Source organism: Symsagittifera roscoffensis, chromosome 2, assembly GCF_963678635.1.
Source record: "Symsagittifera roscoffensis chromosome 2, txSymRosc1.1, whole genome shotgun sequence".
NCBI lineage: Eukaryota > Metazoa > Xenacoelomorpha > Acoela > Convolutidae > Symsagittifera > Symsagittifera roscoffensis.
This window is the reverse complement of record NC_087063.1, coordinates 309,902-328,303: the sequence shown is the minus strand read 5'-3', so window position 1 is coordinate 328,303 and position 18,402 is coordinate 309,902. Positions and strand designations below refer to the sequence as shown.

At 38.6% G+C, this 18,402-nt stretch overlaps 2 protein-coding genes across 2 annotated transcripts in view; both read left to right on the top strand.

Moving 5' to 3' along the window:
• Window positions 1–18,402, top strand: part of LOC134840661 (DNA polymerase epsilon subunit 3-like) — a 138,480-nt gene that overhangs the window by 76,444 nt on the left and 43,634 nt on the right. The gene's annotated exons all lie outside the window — the stretch shown is intronic.
• Window positions 6,922–8,152, top strand: LOC134840135 (gem-associated protein 2-like). The gene is made up of 2 exons (XM_063855828.1): window positions 6,922–7,522; window positions 7,612–8,152. Exons 1-2 carry the CDS (start codon window positions 6,945–6,947, stop codon window positions 8,096–8,098), a joined length of 1,065 nt encoding a protein of 354 aa, XP_063711898.1. The 5' UTR covers window positions 6,922–6,944; the 3' UTR covers window positions 8,099–8,152.

The window sequence follows — 18,402 nt, the reverse complement described above, 5'->3', positions numbered from 1 at the left end:
GCTCTTGAGGTTTGTCCTTCCTGCGTGCCTCTGCTTCGCTCAAGAGTCGAGCCTTGCTTGCTTTCACTCCTGACAAAGCTTCTTCATGCCTTGGATGCTTGATGTCTGCCACTGCATCCCAGAATTGCTGACAATCTGATTTAAAATGACCTTCCAAGTTGCAAAAGAAACACCTCGGGCCGAATTTCGCAATTACTCCTCTCATGAAAACCTCATGGTCCATCTCTGACGCATCTTCGTCCTCGAGGCTAAAGCCTATTGCTTTCATGCCTTGTTTGTAAGTCTGATGGTCTGTTGAACTACAATTAGCACAAGAGCGTCTCTTGTCCATATCGTCCCTCGGTTTGTACCAATTGTTCCCTTGGTTCGCTGGTCCGTTGTTAAAATTGCCATAATTGTTCTTGTAATATCCAGATCTCGAAGGAGGTTTCAACAATAGATACTCTTTTGATTTGAGCCTCAACTCCTCCGGTGTTGGCGCATTAGTTGATAGTGGTGTGTAATGCGTTGCTAGCATCGTACGAAGTTCATCATTTTTCACACCATCGATGAATTTTGAGGCTACGGTCAGGTTCATCCTTCGGTTTGACTCACTGTTGGCTGCGTCTTCTCAGCATTTCCAAATCATCGAGAAACTTGTCTATTGTTTCATCTTCTCGTTGCCTCCGTTTCTCGAAGCGCATCATCGCCTGGTGCCCCTGCACCCCTGATCCGAAACGGTTTAACAAGATTTCGAAAATTTTCTCAGCAGGGTCACGTTGATACTGTTTCTTAGCCATGACACAGATCAGGGCTGTCCCTTCTAAGTTGCTGGTGAGCGCGCTGCATTCCTGTCTCTCCGACAAGTCCTCTTCCTCGAAATGCAGCTTCATTACCTCTATCCAGGTATCAATACAGCCATCAGATTCGTCCTTGTAGCATCTTGGCTTCTTAAAGACTCTTCTGGACTTTTCACTGCGTTCATTGGTTCTAGATAACCGCGTCAGGAATGTCTCCAAAGACCTGTTCAGGGGTTCAAATGCTGTGGCCATTGCCGTAGCATCCCTTGAGTGTCCCGCCTGAGTGTCCTCACACCTTGTCGAAGGCTCTGTGTGCGGTGCATCCCTGCAATCCGAATCACCATGAGCGTCTCCCGCTTGGCCCATGTAACTCCTCCTCGGGCTTGTATGCCCCATGTTGCCAGAATCGCTCCTCCCGGTCGCATGTGTGCTTTGCGTTGGTCGTTCGTTCGAGGTTTGTCTGTTCCCCGTTGAACTCGCTCTACTGTTCGGGCCCCATGCTGTATTACCCCTTGTGGCATAGCCTGATGAACTGCCCCTGCCTCTAGTGGATCCATACGTCTTCCTCCTTTGATGTTCATTGAAGTTCACCCTCGGTTCCCTGCTGGGACCTCCCGAGTTCGGCTCTCCTTCTTTTGGTCCACTCTTGCTGCTTAGTAGCCCGTCCAACCTATCCATGATAGCCTGAGTTCGCCTCTCCATCATCGCATCTATCTTTGTGTCAAGAGACCCAAGAGACTGCTTTTGCTGAATTCTTAACTTCTCCATGTCGGCTCTTAAGCGTAACTCCCTCTGTTCCGCCTCTCTTGTCATTCGTGACAAGTTCCTCGTCATATGTTCGTCCGTTCTTTCTTTCAAGCGTTTTTCGCTTCTGCCAACTTCTTGTCTGTTGCGGTTTATTTCTTCCCGCAGACTTTCTCTTTCAATGTGAACTGCTCTTTCCAGTTCACCCATCCTTATCGACATCTGTTCATTTTGTTCTCCTAAACTGCCCACTATGTTGTTTAAGGCTTCCTCTAGTGCTGCCCCGTTATCCATGAGTGGCGTCACTAGTGGTGGTGTAACTCTGTCGGTCCCAGGTAGCTTCGTGCTGGTAGAGATCCGGGCCTTGGCTCTCTGTCTTGACGTTTTATCATTATCTATTTCAGGATCCGCTAACGCGTTGCCAAGCCCTCTGGTTCTACTCTCTTCAGGTTGTGGCTCCGAACTTGTCCTAATCGCGAAGTCCTTTGACTGGCCCGGTGTGTTTGCCTCTTTGCTTATCGTTGTCACTACACCAAATTTATCCATGGTTCCAGTCTCTCTTCCGACGTGTGCCTCACTCTCCTGGATCGAACTATTGAGACTGACTTGAGATCCAAAGTCCCCTTGCTCCTCTTCATCCTCTTCCTCCTGGGACTCCCCATCGTTTCCTGCTCCTCCTCCCATGCTGAATGGAAAGATGTTTCCGAAGGTGTTCTTCATTCTTTCCGAGAACGATGATGAGGTTGTTTGTTTTCCAGTTCCGCTTGCCATCATAGTGTTGTCTGTCGGAGATCTTCTAGTTGCCGTTACTTCAGTTGAGATGTCGGACAGTTCCGACATCTCCTCTCGATCCAACGTCCCGGTGGAAGTGGCAAAATCATGGCCTTGTTCTACCGGAGTAGATTCACTCGCCAGCCTTCTGCCTCTCCCTTCCAGTCCATTTACTCCCTGGTTGTCGTTCATGGTATGGTCCGTATTGACCTCCACTTCTAACAGTTCTCTTCGCTCTTCTGAGGTCTTTTGACTTCTCGTTTCAACCATTCTGCCTGAAACCGTCCCCTCTTTATCGGACCGGGTTCGCTTGATCCAATCCACAAAAGGATCGGTCATCGTTTTTCTTTGCTTTTCAGGTATGAATTTCCTAGAGCTATTACCTCGTTTTGGTATCCTTGACTTGTCTAAACTCATTCTTTATTTGTCACTTTCCTATGCCTACTCTTGACTCAATTGCTAGAGACCTTATAGTTTTATTAAAAATAATAATGACACAACACAATAAATTTCACCAGATTCTATTAAATAGTGACCACGAATCCCTGTATGTTGTCAGAGTACAGTTTGTATAAAATTTATTCACACTAGCCGATTATCGGTCCAAAGATCTGGAAACTAGCACAATATGATGTTATCAGTCAATTTAAAAGATAGTGTAGTCACTACCCAATCAAGCACAGTTTACGTTGATTTAAAATCAAAAAACAAAAATATATATTGACACAATATGAATGTATATATAAAAAAACGTATAAGTCTTGTACTCTTAGTCGGTCGCAGTACAATAGTCGAACCTGTCTTTTGAAGAAAAAGCTTTCCCTGCTTGGTGCTGCACCAAACAGACAAAACTTTGAAGGCAGTAATTTTCTCAAGTGGGCGTCTATTGCACCCACCGAGTACTGTGTTACCTATCTGCCTTCGGACTGCCCGAGCTAGACCTACTAAAATCCTCAGGGCAGTCACTTTTCCCAAAAACGTATTATGTTTCAATCCACACCAATGAGTCACGCTCTTTTTAATTTAGACTTAGTGTCGCGAATATCCGAGTTCGGACCTGTTTTGTATTAGTCTGGTTCTTTTTGAGAGGCAAGTTACCAGTGCAGTCACTGATACCTAGCCTGTGTATTAATAACCTAATACCTCTCGCTTTTTAGTCTTTCTTTCGTTTACCTAAGTCCTTAATAAAATGATACCCCTCCGGATTGGCACAAATAGGACCCTTCCGGACTGTCAGAATATAGACCCCTCCGGATTGGGACCCCTCGGAATTAGCAACTATAAGACCCCTCCGGATTCGGACCCCTCCGGTTTTGTGGAAAGTAGACCCCTCCGGATTCGGACCCCTCTGACTTTGAAAAATTTCGACCCCTCCGGATTGGGAGCCCTTAGCTCTGTCAAAGTAGCTTTTTGTAGTTTTCTTAATTTCAGCTTATACCCCTCCGGATACGTTCTGCGTTGCTTTTATGCTGTTTGAATTAACTGGGAAGGGTATAGGGTCCTTTCCTAGACCCCTCCGGATTGAAGTTAAGGCACTTATTTGACAATTCACACTAACGGTGAAGGGTCTTATCACTTGCCTAACTTCGACTTTATTATGGTTGTCTTGTGCCCTCAGCCTTCCCTTTTTGTCTAGAACTGTCCTAAGTTACTTATTTCAATCGCTATCAACTTTTGGTAGGGGTATAAGGGTTTTTCAGAAAAATTTATAAAACGTGAAGGGTGTACCCCGTCCGGATTTGTGTAATTTGCTAAAAACAATCTCAAAAAATTTTCACGCTCGTTTTTCCGAAAAATTTCTGATCCTATTAGTAAGCTCCGCTAATTTCTGAACTATTGGTATCAAGATCAACTCGATATGCTCTGTAGTTCCAAAGTTATTAACCAAAATGTCTTTTTTCCAAACTCAAAAAATTTTCTCTCTTATAGGTTCCGCCTAACTTTTTCCGCATATCTGGTCCTTTCGACCTAAAAATTATTGATCCGAGCTCACAAGGCCTATACTCTTCTAGTTCAATGCAAAAGACCCGATCTAAAACGCTTTTGTAGAAAAAATTTGCGAAAAACTATGCTACCTGGACCCCTCCGGATTGATGAATCCACCAAATCAAACACGTTATGTTCGATTTCTCTGCAACCCGGAAAGCTTTCGGGTAGCGGGTTTTAAAACTCGTAGATTCACTAGTGGACGTTGTCTGAACAACTATTTTTACTGTCCTAACTCAAAGATTTCAAAAAATTTTCTGATTTTATAGTGTTTCTTACTATCAAAAATTGGGAAAATTTGGTTTTTGGTACCAAACTAGTTCCAACCACTTCCGAACTAAAGTTAACCGGTTCTACTTATTACAGTAGTGCAGTTACGATGTAACACACTAACTTAGCGATTTTTTCCGTTTCAAAAAATATCGATATCTCAAAAATCGCGACTTGTGGGGGGATCAAAATATCGCTATTTTGACCCTAAAAACCGGTCTGTTTTCGTTGTTTTTCACTGAAAAACGATATAAGACTATTAATATAGGCTATATAAGTAATAATATTAGTAATACTATACCCCTCCGGGTTTGTTTATTATCCGAATTAAGGTGCTTAACTCGGATATTCGCAGTTCGGTGAAGGGTCACTACAGTGCAGCACTGTCGAGCCCCCCACAGATTACTATCTTACTTTTTGTACCAAAAGGGATACAAAACTTGTTAACGATACCCAACAGTCGATTGTTGTTGTCGTTGAGCCCCTTCTTGTTGCTCCTTGAACTGCTTGCCGGATCGGTCTTCACCCAAGACCCTTCCGAATTGAGCGCAAATCAGCTGACCCTTCCGGATTGAGCGGAATTTATCATTAACGTGCTTAAATGCTCAAATAACCCTACAGTACAAGCCTCACAAACGGGCTACAAAACTGATCGTAACGATCCTGACTGATATAAATGCCTGTAATAACAATATATCTATCAACAACAAACGGGGGGGTTGAATCACATCTTGTCTGGGGGGATGATTTCTACTGATTTTTTACTTTTTTACTGTTTTTGGTTTTTTCGGTTATTTTTTATGTTTTTTGTTTTTCTTTGGTACTATACTACTTTTTTTTTGGTTTTGCTTATATCTTTAAGTGTTTTTGGTCACAAACCACTCAGGGGATGAGGAGACGGCCGATCCCCCCACCCTTCCTGGTTCGTGAATTTTCGGTCTTAACTAGGTTAAAAAACTATTCACGGCAATTCGGAAGGCCTCCGCGTTCCGAACTACCCTTCCGCCCCGGCGGTTTAGGCCTATTAAGGGCGTTAATGTGAGCATCCGCTCGGCGCGGAGTGCTCGTTAACGGTTCTGCCGGTCATGATGTTAAAAAAGAATAACACCCAGGAGCGCCATAAAAACATACATGTAACATTCGCCCGGAAGATACATATCGACGGATAACAAAACTAAGTCTTAAGACGACTGGCTAGCGTCTAAACAGAGCTTTGCATGTTTTTCACCGTCTCTACCAAGCCAGTACTTTTCGGTGGTCTTTCTTACATCGGGTCGACAAAAACGTTACTGCTCTCCGGCTTCGACCAGAACGCTCAAATTAACTGAATTACATGCAAAAATAGTGAGCTCATGGCTGGGTCTCAGTATCCCCAGACCACGAGGTCACTCCTAAAAACAGGGCTACTACTTATTATATTACTATTGTTTTTGTTCAGTAGATAAAAACCATCATCTCCATCGAAGATGGATCAACCCTTTCCCCCAACTCCTAGCACCTCATCCTTGTGAAAACTAATCAAAATATCAGTTAAATTCAAGTCAGGACATGACAGGATACTAAAAGTTTATGTGAGTTAATAAAAGTTTCCGTCCCGAGACCCTTCCGGATTCTTGAATCCGCTGAATCAAGCTCCTTACTCTTGATTTCTCGCTAATCCGGAAGGCTGGTTCTCACCCTTCACCGTTGTTGGCAACGGCCTTGCAACTATTGTAGCAGCACAATAGTTGCAACTCGGAACGTTCTCTGCTATTCTGTAGTTCGTTGTCGTTTTCCAATCTCGATTTTCGTACTGTTCGCAATCGCAGATAAAAGTTGTTCTCTTTTTTCACTCGTTTCTTGTTAAAATGGCCGTTTCAGCATTTCTCAGAAATGTGACGTCATCATTCGAATTTTTGAAAATTTAAAATACTAGAATATTCTAGCCCTCACCGTTTGGCTAAACGTTCCAATAACGTCGCTAATCCTTCGAAATCATCAACTCGGAAGGCTTACTGCTCAAAATTCGAATCCTGCATAAATTGCATTTTGGCCATTCTGGTCGAATGTCACAATGTCACGAAGATTGGGATTACACGGGTGCCCCAACAGAGCAGGGATAAATTAATTTGGGCGATTGTTTCAGAGTTGGCGTAAAATTTTCGAGTTTAGCTGGTTTTCCAACCAAGTTTGACCAAACTTATCAGAGCGAATTTTTGCTATCAATTACCGTTTTCTTATTTTTCGGTTTCTTAGTTCATTGGAATGTTTTCAATTGTCAACACATCCTTTCTACCCATTCCAATTTTGTTGTTTTCTATTGTTATGGTTCTTTGAATTTAAGCTTAAAATTGTCTGTTAATTATATCTGTAAAGTTGACCATTTGACAGAAATTTCACATTTTTGTTTAAGATATGACTGAAGAGTTCTTCGAAGATGAATGTTTCCAATCAGTAGCCTTAGCGCCCATAGATGGTGATGATGATGAAACAAATGTTGACACTGGTCTTACATCAGCTTCTAGCTATTTGAGAAGTGTCATGAATGAAGCCAAAAATCTACCTGAAGTAGCTATTGCAGTTCCCACAGCTTTTAAGCCCAGTAATGGCTTCAAAAAACAGTTGGGTCCTACTATGCGAGTCTTTGCACAAGCAATGAAATATCCTGATGCTACTCTGAATGATGAATCCATAAATTTTTCTCAGACTACTGCTGCAAATGTACCATCAGAAGACTGGCAGGTTGAACAATTAGAACAATTCATAATGCTTCATCATTATATTGAGGTTACAAAAGCTAACATTAAAGAGAATAATGAACGTGGGCCTAATATTCCGAGTGCTAATAACGAGTTCATCTGGTGCTGCGAGCTTTACGGCAAAGAATTTGCGTGCTCTGTGATTGACATTGATGCAATTCCAAGGACATTCCGAAAACGACCGTGGTATACGAAACTTAAAGAGGACTGCGCAGCCAAGAAAAGCCAAAATGCGTAAGTTGTTAAGTTCAGAATTATGGAAAATCTCTTTTTCTTGATCGCTAAGAGATTTTCAAAATATAATTTTTTTTTATTGATTTCAGTACACCGCTCGACAATTTAAGTATTCATTCAACTGAAAATGAATTGAGTGATGGCGCGGAAAGTGACTGCGGAACTGAAATTTTGAATGAAAGAAACGAACAGGTTTTGGAGAGTGACCAACCAATCAGAGAACCAGTTATGTCTTTCATGAGTTTCCTCCCGCAAAAAGCTGTGGAATGTCTGCTTGCTTGGCACCTGGAATGGTTCGACAATATACCTAATGAGAAATCCGATTGCGACAAAAAGCATATGTTGAACAGTTCCAATTGTCTATGGATTTATTCTCTCCTGGCAGTGTTAGAAAAACCAGTTAATCCAGACACAGTTTTTACTTTGCGTCAGCTCTGTAGATTATGCAGGCAACTTAGAACTGTGCTGAATTCTGAGGTTGAAGATATGGATATCACAAAAAACTTAGCAGCTATTAATTTGATCATTTTAATAATAACGAAATATTTTGATCAACATGATCTTGCAGACACGTAACTGAATAGTTTTTTTTTGTATTGTTAATGACAAGAGTGAGATTTTGATAATTTGGATTGTTTTATCGGCAACTTCGTTTAATTAGAGATTGTCATAGGGCAGACAAAATGAAATTGTAGTGGAACAATAATAATTTTGCATTTTATAACAACAGGTTATGGGCCCAGACAACGTTCGTGAAGCGTATCCTTTTTGTTTTACTTAGAATCTTACTTCGCTGGTTTTATTCAGTTATTTGGGTATTGTTTGCTGTTAATTTTTGGTTACAGTCAGTAACAGGTTGTGAACAGTTAGTTCAGAATGGAAAAGTCAAGAGTGTTCGATTTTCCAAAGCTAGATGGCAGCAATTACCGTGATTGGAGTTGGTATCTGAAGTTGTACTTACTGGACAAAGGTTTGTTTGATTATGTGGATGGAACCATAGCGCAACCAGAAGATGCTACTGCAGTTTCAGCGTAGCAGCTTGAGGACAGGAAAGCACTCGCAGCAGTTTGTTTAGCTGTTGAAGCTTCGCAGAGAGTCCATGTGATGGGGACAGAGACGTCCAAGGCTGCGTGGGACGCATTGTCAAGTCAGTTTGTCAGAGTTTCTTTGTCACAGAAGTGTAGACTGAGAAGAGGTTTCACTCACTCAATTTGGAGAGAGGAGGAGACGTTGTATAGCGTGTCAATGATTTGAAGAATTTGCACGAGGAGTTGCGACAGATGGGACATTGCAATCGTCTGGTATTGTCGTGGCAACTTCTTCATCTTGTACAATTTCTGTCGTAATATGTTTCTGCTGGCTAGAAAACTCTTTTTCTCCTGACAGTTCAGTGACAAGGAAACTATCTTTAAGTAACTGACTCTCCCAGAAATTGACATCTCGACTAACAACCATGCTCCTAGTGACACTGTCGTTAAATTTGTATACTTTCTTGTGATCGGGATAACCAACAAACAGTTCTTCGACTTTGCGTCCAACTTCTTCCTCTTCTCTTTCGGTACATGCACCATCGCTCTACATCCAAAAATGCGAAGGTTCGAAACATCAGGTTTTGTACCAAACCACTTCTCGTATGGTGTAACACTGTCGTTGCTTGGAAGAATTCTGTTCCGTATGTAAACTGCAGTGCGGACTGCTTCCGCCCAGAAAGACTTGTCCAACTTCTCAAATGACAACATTGACTTCGCGATTTCCAGTATTGTTCGGTTCACCCTTTCTGCTACTCCAGTCTGTTCTGGTGTGTATGGAATTGTTGTCTGCCAAAGTATTCCTCTCTCACTCTGGAACTTCTCCATTTCTTTCGAACGGTACTCTCCTCCATTGTCACTTCTCAGAAACTTGATTCGTCTCTCCGTCTGACTCTCTGCCATGTTGCAGATTTTCTTGAACAGTTCTGTGACCTCACTCTTGTGACTCATGAAATACACATGTACATACTTGGACTTGCCATCAATAAAGGTTACGAAGTATCTCGAACCACCAAGTGAGTCTGTTTCCATTGGTCCACAAACATCACTGTGCACAACTTGAAGTAACTCTGACGACTGGTTAACTGACTTCGGAAACGATGTCTTGTGCTGTTTGCCATCTGCAAAGCTCTCACAGAAGAACTTCTCGTGCGCAACATTCCCCATCCCGAGAACTGCTTCACTGCTTGCGGCAACGACTGAACACTAACATGGCCAAAACGTCCATGCCACAATTTCATCGATTTCTCCGAAAGAGCAACTTGAGCTGTTTCGGACCTTGCTACTTCATTACTCAGAACATTTCCACTTGTTGCTGATTTTCCAAAAATTTTACTGCCTTTCATGATAGTACATTGGTCTCCGCTGAACAAAATCTGTGCTCCACGCTTCGTCATTGACGGAACACTCAACAAACTGTTGCTGAGATCTGGCACATAGAGAACATCGTGTAGCCGAACATTTGGTATCTCTTCATTCTCCAGTTTGACTGACATAGAACCGCAGCCATAAGCGCGGATAACGGCGTCATTGCCCAAGTTGACTTCTCGTGGAACGTCGTACTTCTTGTAATTGTCGATAAGATCTAAGTTCGGAGTCATATGCTGAGATGCTACTGAGTCAATAATCCAACTACTCTCACTAACCTTGCTATGCTTCGTCAAACACTTCAGTGCTATCGCTTCCTCCTCCTCACAGGCAGCTGCAACTGCAGCTTTTGACTGCCCTCCTTTCGCATCATTGTTCTTCCAGCATTTTTTGGCAATGTGGCCTATCTTACCACAATTGTGACACTCGACACCTCTTCGAGTCGAAAATTTCTGCTCTTTCTTCTGGAAACGTTTCATGGCCATGTGTCCAACTTTCTTCCAAATGTTGCATCTTCCACTGAACTTTATCATCGCTGTTCTGGCATCTAGAACATTACTGCTTTCTGCTTTTCTGTCTGCCCCACAAACTAGCAACTTCTTCACCATGTCGAAAGACATCTTCTTCTCGCCCATCACATCCAATTAAACAATCAATGACTGGAAATCTTGTGTGGCAAGCTTCCAATCTATGTCATTGCTAGATTGCAATGTCCCATCTGTCGCAACTCTTCGTGCAAATTCTTCAAATCATTGACATGCTATACAACGTCTCCTCCTCTCTCTAAATTGAGTGAGTGAAACCTCTTCTCAGTCTACACTTCTGTGACAAAGAAACTCTGACAAACTGACTTGACAATGCGTCCCACGCAGCCTTGGACGTCTCTGTCCCCATCACATGGACTCTCTGCGAAGCTTCAACAGCTAAATAAACTGCTGCGAGTGCTTTCCTGTCCTCAAGCTGTTACGCTGAAACTGCAGTAACATCTTCTGGTTGCGCTATGGTTCCATCCACATAATCAAACAAACCTTTGTCCAGCAAGTTTAACTTCATGTACCAACTCCAATCACGGTAATTGCTGCCATCTAGCTTTTGAAAATCGAACACTCTTGACTTTTCCATTCTGAACTAACTGTTCACAACCTGTTACTGACTGTAACCAAAAATTAACAGCAGACAATACCCAAGTAACTGAATAAAACCAGCGAAGTAAGATTCTAAGTAAAACAAAACGAATACGCTTCACGAACGTTGTCTGGGCCCATAACCTGTTGATATAAAAATGAGTTCGTCATAATCTCAATTCAATCATTGGCTACACGACAAAACTCTGAAACCAGAAACAATTATGACTACTAGAAATCAAGTGATCGTATTCTGAATCATCACCGATAGCGTCAAGCAGCTCGTGATCAGCAATTGAGGATTGAGTCATGCTCGGTTGTTTCATCGCTCAAGCTCGGTTGTTTCATCGCTCAAATCGTGTTGGTTACGATTGAGCTAGCACAAAGGTAGCTCACTCGAGAAACTTGCCGTTTAAGAACTCGCTGACAACTTCTTTAAGCTTGTTTAAGCTACTCCATACCTGTGGAGTTTGACTTTCTATGTACTTGAAAAAGTACTTGAATGCAACGTTTAATATTTTTTATCGAATTCAACGTTTTAAGTTCTCAAGTTCAATTACGAGTCTAAGCAAGTAGTATGCATATAGTGCGTTAGGATCGGGGGGGGGGGGGGGGGTTGTAATACATGGATGACCATTAGGTATAAATCATAATGGTCACCATGTATTAAATGATCAGCAATGGTCACCATGTAATAATCCTAATTGTCACCCTGTATAATTTTATACCTAATGGTCACTATGTAATAATCCTAATTGTCACCATGTATAATTTTATACCTAATAGTCCTCATGTAAAACTTCGGTATATTATTGAGTATTCCCACTGAACGTTGTGGAAACGGGAATGGAATTAAGTTTTGGTCGGTGCATGTTTTCCCTTCTAAAGTTTGGGGGTATTGGTTTGTTGACATGTAAAATGACGTTATATACCTATTATATGCGACCAAACTATATGGTATATAGGAAAGCACAAGATTTTGGCAGCGTAGCTTAACTGTTGGCTGCGGTGAACGATTTCCTTCAAAAATGCATGTTTTATTGCTGAATCTCGAAGAAAGCAAAATTCGTCAAGTGCGGCGGCCGCCACCTCTAGTTAGGCAAAAATTAATAATCAATTTGACCGAAATTAGAATGAAAAGTTTCGTTTAGCCAAATGAGGTAAAAACAAAGAAAAATTACGAAACACTGAAAACTCTAAAATAATGAAATTGGCTCGAAAATTTCGACATTTCCGTTTTCCGTGTCTACAGGAGACTGAAAAAACGTCTAAAATCTATGACAAAAGCTTTGATTTTATAGAAGGGTTGAACGAGCTAATAAATTGAAGTGGGTAAAGCCAAAAGTGCCGATTAATTTTGCTGCAGCCATTTCTAAGACTTGCATATACCACTTTTTATAATAAAAAGGAAACAATTTTCGGGGCTTCTAGAAAACGTTTAGTATTTCCTATTAACTTTTTTGTGCTAACAGAAATTTTGAAAATATTCATCAAAGCGGACCTAGAAACTGGGGGAAAACTGTTATTTGTGTGCCAATATATACGACAGAACAGAGTAACCATCGAATAAAGCAGGTGAAAACTTATTTGCGACTTTTAAGGAAAGCAGTTATTCAAATTAGAGCAAATTCAATTGGGAAAGACTGAACACAAACTAAGACAAGTTATGGATACAAACTCAAACCTTGATATGAGTTCGGAGTTATAATTTGAGCATCCAAAATTTTTGATTTTTCCATTAAAAGAATATGCAATTAAATAATTTTTAATTTGATACTACAATCTAGTCAACTGTTCTCAGTATCTTCTAATTAGTTTCAAACTGGTTTTTGCAAGCATTTAAAAGTTAGCTGGTTTGCAAATTGTACAAACTTATGATTGAAGTTTTATGTCTGTTTAAGCGGAAAGTGTGTACACATGAGTAGTTGCCTGCTTGTAAAGTACATTCCATGTCTTTTTGTAGGCAAGTACTTATACATATTCGTATATAGGTATGAAAGGCACGTTTCTATGATTTTATGTAAAGACATATGAAAGCCAGTCTGTAATACGTGATTCTTTTTGTCTGAATGTGTGTATAAATTTGTCTTGAAAGTGTGAAGTGAATGCAAGTTGGTTTGTGTGTTTACATGTGCTTGTATTTTAAAGGTCAGCAGAACTAATAAGTGAAATTTTTGCATGTATGTAAGCAAAACTTGCGTGTGTGTCTATTTATGTAAACTGTATGTATCTATGTAAAAGTGTACTATTTTTTGTATGTATAAATATACTTAATCATGTATGCACATACTATTTGTGTGTATTCATTTGAGTATTTAGAAGTTTGTATGTTTTCAAATGTATATTTGTATGTTTTTATATAAGTAAGAATTCTTGAATGCATGTCCGCTTGATTGAGTGAATGAAGACCAGCAATTATTTTGTATCAATGTATATTTTTCAGTTTAAAATTATTTTAAAATTTGCTTGTTTGCTAATTGTTCAAACTTATGGTTGAAGTTTCATGCCTGTTTAAAAGAAAAAAGTGTACACATGAGTCGTAGCATGCTTGTATAGTACGATCTGTTTGTAGGTAAGTACTTATGCATTTTCGTATATGAGTATGAAAGGCACGTTTATATGATTTTATGTAAAGACGTATGAATGCCAGTCTCTAATGCTTGACTCTTTTTGTCTGAATGTGTGTATATATTTGTCTTGAAAGTGTGAAGTGAAATTAAGCTGGTTTGTGTGTTTAAATGTGGTTCTATTGTAAAGGTCAGCAGAAATATTAAGTCAAAATCTTTGCATGTGTAAAAGCAAAATTTTCGTATAATTGGTTGCAGGTTTAAAAGCATGTAAGCAAGTATGTAAAATTTATGTTTGTATGGTAGTTTATTTGCATTCTTCTTATGACGTTTGTATTCATACGTTTGTATTCATGTATTACTATGTACGTTTGTATTCATACTTTATGTAAGACTTCATTTTTGAATGTTTGTATGTATAGAAGTATTTTGCATATATGTATGTAATTTTGTACGTATGGTTGTATGAATGTCTCTAAGTAACTTTATATATGTATGTATATATGTAAGTTTGTATGTATGTATCTATGTATGCATGTATGTATGTGTTTATGTAAGTTTGTACTTATGTATACATGTATGTATGTTTGTATTCAGTAAGTGTGTACGTAATTGTTTTTGTATGTAAGTTTGCATGATTAACCTTATGTAAGTATATAATTGTGTATGAATAAACGTATGTTTGTAATAAAATACGCATGACTGTTTTTTGTGTGTATGCATTTAAGTTTGCAACTTATGAAAATGTGTTTATGATTTTTATGTTTACAAGTATGCAGCTTTATATGTTTGGTGGGGTATATATGTTTGAGTTTAGTTGTAATCGTTTATTTTATTTCATATAAAAGTATATATGTAACTCAATCCAAATCTTTCTTATCTTTCTTCATAAGTTTCTCTAATATTCTAAAATAATCAACCAGACACTATAATGACAGTTTTTTTTTCATTTTCTTGATTTGCAAAATCAATTTGATAATTTTTTTAAAAAAGTTTTCCGCGAAATATTTGATCTTCCAGGTATCCTAATTATGAACGTTTAACTTTGAAAAAGTGGCATATGTTGCATTGATAATTTCAATTTATCTGCAGTCAATGATTATGAAAAATTGTTTCAAAATTGTAACAAGAAAGATCAGTTTTCAAGTTTTCACAAAATTTTGTCGATGGAAGCATCAAACAACAAGTCCAATTGGAGACAGCATGGAGTCCAAAGTGTTTGATGAACTGTTGCTCATAAAGGTAAAGATTACGATAAGAAACTTATTAGAAAAAATTTATGGTTTATTGAGGAAAATCATTGATCGTGCAGACATGCGGCTGGTAGAGCTGAAGACGGTCAGCGAGCAAAGTCTCAGTGACAGGTACTGTATATTTGAAGGATGATTGATCAATCTCTAAAAACTACAAATTTTCAATGGTTTTCATTTGAAAAATCATAATTTTGAATCAAAGTTATAAACTCACAGAAGTGAAGCAATTGTGTAATCAGATAAACAGTCAGTAATGCAATAGCTCAAAATGCTTACGCCTTTTTTCTTGAAAATGAATAGCAAGTCTTTCTGCATTGAGGCTCAAAATTTAAATTCCTCAAGGTAAAACTGTCTAACAAACTTTTTATTGTCAAATTAAACATGTCTTTGTTAGTCGTTCTAGCTTAAGATAACACAACATAATTGACGTTTATCGAAATGCATTGAAACTACAAAATGGCATTTACAAGTTTTCGGAAACTGCTGTAGCCAAATTGGTGTGAAAGCGTTGTTTAGTGTTAAACAGCTATCATCCTGACGGAATTCGAAGATTCAGGTAGAGTGTTGATGATAAGGCTTGATTTCTTATATTAAAATTTCAAACAACTAACCGGTTTTCGAAGACATGTTTTGTTAATAGAGAAAACAAATATCGATGCAAAAAAGAGAAGAAATATCATGATGCGAACTGTTTTGATACTGCTAGTAGTGATCACCTCAAACATATATTGAAAGAAAGGTTGAACTCTTGATAAAACAATTAGTTGCAGATGAATAATTGAATATTTTGGTCAAAAAGCCACCGTATTTTGAGAGACAATAGCGCAATCATGGAAACATTCAAAAGATCAGATTTAGATTAAAAAACTCAAAATTTAATTTGTTGAACAGAGGGTTAATCAATGATAATAACTGATAGCGCTTCAAAATTTTGAATAGAAAGCTCTTGCAAAAACCAGTTTGAACCTAATTAGAAGATACTGAGAACAGTTGACTAGATTGTAGTATCAAATTAAAAATTATTTAATTGCATATTCTTTTAATGGAAAAATCAAAAATTTTGGATGCTCAAATTATAACTCCGAACTCATATCAAGGTTTGAGTTTGCATCCATAACTTGTATTAGTTTGTGTTCAGAGTCTTTCCCGATTGAATTTGCTCTAATTTGAATAACTGCTTTCCTTAAAAGTCGCAAATAAGTTTTCACCTGCTTTATTCGATGATTACTCTGTTCTGTCGTATATATTGGCACACAAATAACAGTTTTCCCCCAGTTTCTAGGTCCGCTTTGATGAATATTTTCAAAATTTCTGTTAGCACAAAAAAGTTAATAGGAAATACTAAACGTTTTCTAGAAGCCCCGAAAATTGTTTCCTTTTTATTATAAAAAGTGGTATATGCAAGTCTTAGAAATGGCTGCAGCAAAATTAATCGGCACTTTTGGCTTTACCCACTTCATTTTATTAGCTCGTTCAACCTTTCTATAAAATCAAAGCTTTTGTCATAGATTTTAGACGTTTTTTCAGTCTCCTGTAGACACGGAAAATGGAAATATCGAAATTTCAAGCCAATTTCATTATTTTAGAGTTTTCAGTGTTTCGTAATTTTTCTTTGTTCTTACCTCATTTGGCTGAACGAAATTTTTCATCCTAATTTCGGTCAAATTGATTATTAATTTTTGCCTAAATAGAGGTGGCGGCCGCCGCACTTGACGAATTTTGCTTTCTTCGAGATTCAGCAGTAAAACATGCATTTTTGAAGGAAATCGTTCACCGCAGCCAACAGTTAAGCTACGCTGCCAAAATCTTGTGCTTTCCTATATACCATATAGTTTGGTCGCATATAATAGGTATATAACGTCATTTTACATGTAAACAAACCAATACCCCCAAACTTTAGAAGGGAAAACATGCACCGACCAAAACTTAATTCCATTCCCGTTTCCACAACGTTCAGTGGGAATACTCAATAATATACCGAAGTTTTACATGAGGACTATTAGGTATAAAATTATACATGGTGACAATTAGGATTATTACATAGTGACCATTAGGTATAAAATTATACATGGTGACAATTAGGATTATTACATGGTGACCATTGCTGATCATTTAATACATGGTGACCATTATGATTTATACCTAATGGTCATCCATGTATGACAACCCCCCCCCCCCCGATCCTAACGCACTATATGTATACTACTTAAGCATACATCTGTTGAAGCAGCTTGCTTTCGCAATGCGATTTTTTAAAGTATTATCGTCTTAGTGTTTAATTGAAAAATGGTTTTCTTAAACATAAGGTGAAAAATGGTCAGGGTACACCCAGCAATTGCAAATCTGGCCACCAAATATTACTGCTAAAATCCTTTATTTTCCGAGATATGGCGTTTTTTTAATGATTGTTTCAATTTTTTTCTGAAAGTTAAGATTTATAAAAAGACTTACAAGATCTTTCTGCTTTGCACTATGAGTTTTGTGAAACAGGTTCTTCCATAACCAGAAATGTTTTGATTTTCGCGATAGGATGAGCTAAAGTCTTGAAAACCGAAATGCAAAACAAAGCAAACAGTTTTGCTGAGCACGTGGGGACATCACAGTATCAACTGCTCTTTCATATCAAGAAAATTATGCGTGTAGGAAAAACAAGGAAAACGGTAAAAGTTCGTGAATGGAACCACTATTGCTAAGTGATGAGTCCCGTAACGAATAAAATAAGGATATATAAAAGCTTAGAGTTTGGCTCTTGGCATAAACTCGTTGTGATTTTCTTGTGTAACATAACCTAATGCATAAAATTGAGTTTTTCCCAAATTGCATAAATATGACTTCTTTTCACTTATGTTCTCTTCTATTAATTTTCCAGTTCCTTCCCCTTGGCCTGGAGGTAAATCAGTAGCCTTTGTACCCTAAGGTTGGGTTCGAGTCGTGGCCTGACCTTGTTTTTTTCAGTTTCAAGGAAATTGAAAAAAATTCCGAGAAAAATGAAATGTTGGTTTCCCGTTTGATCGCCTATGTTTTGTCGGCTAAATTGCCACAACGGATTTGCTTGTGCTGTACACAGTTTTCATTGTAGTTGCTAATGCAAGTGCAATTGTTTAAAGTTACAAGTAAAACTTTTTTTATAAAATGATATTTTTTCGGATGAACTTGTGTCTGCTCAAAGCTTATCCGCTTTTTTCTTTATGTAAATTTTGTTCCGTTGTTGCTGTTTTAAAATTCAAGTGTCTGGCTTGTTTGCCTGGAATGAATTTCTATCGAGACTTATGAAAGTTTATATGACCTAATTTTTTTCAAAAATGTTAATTTTTTTCGGTTTTTCTGTTCTTTTTTTAATGTTTGTGTTGTATCGCAAGTGGTGCGAAGCTCGGCTTCGCCTCTGTGAATCAAAAACTAATACATGCGAATACGGCCCAGAAGTAATTGACCCCGAACAAATGTTGAAAAATAGATCGAAAGAAACAAATTAGTAACACATTTCTTTGAATATTTTATTTTTTTTACCTTGTTCGCAAAGTTTTTTTCCGAACTTTTTTA

What these genes read in the sequence shown, in the direction of transcription:
- LOC134840135 (XM_063855828.1), top strand. Translation starts at nt 6,945, where the DNA reads ATGACTGAAGAGTTCTTCGAAGATGAATGTTTCCAATCAGTAGCCTTA. An exon ending in GCCAAGAAAAGCCAAAATGC is followed by an intron (nt 7,523 to 7,611) that starts GTAAGTTGTTAA and finishes TATTGATTTCAG; the next exon opens with TACACCGCTCGACAATTTAA.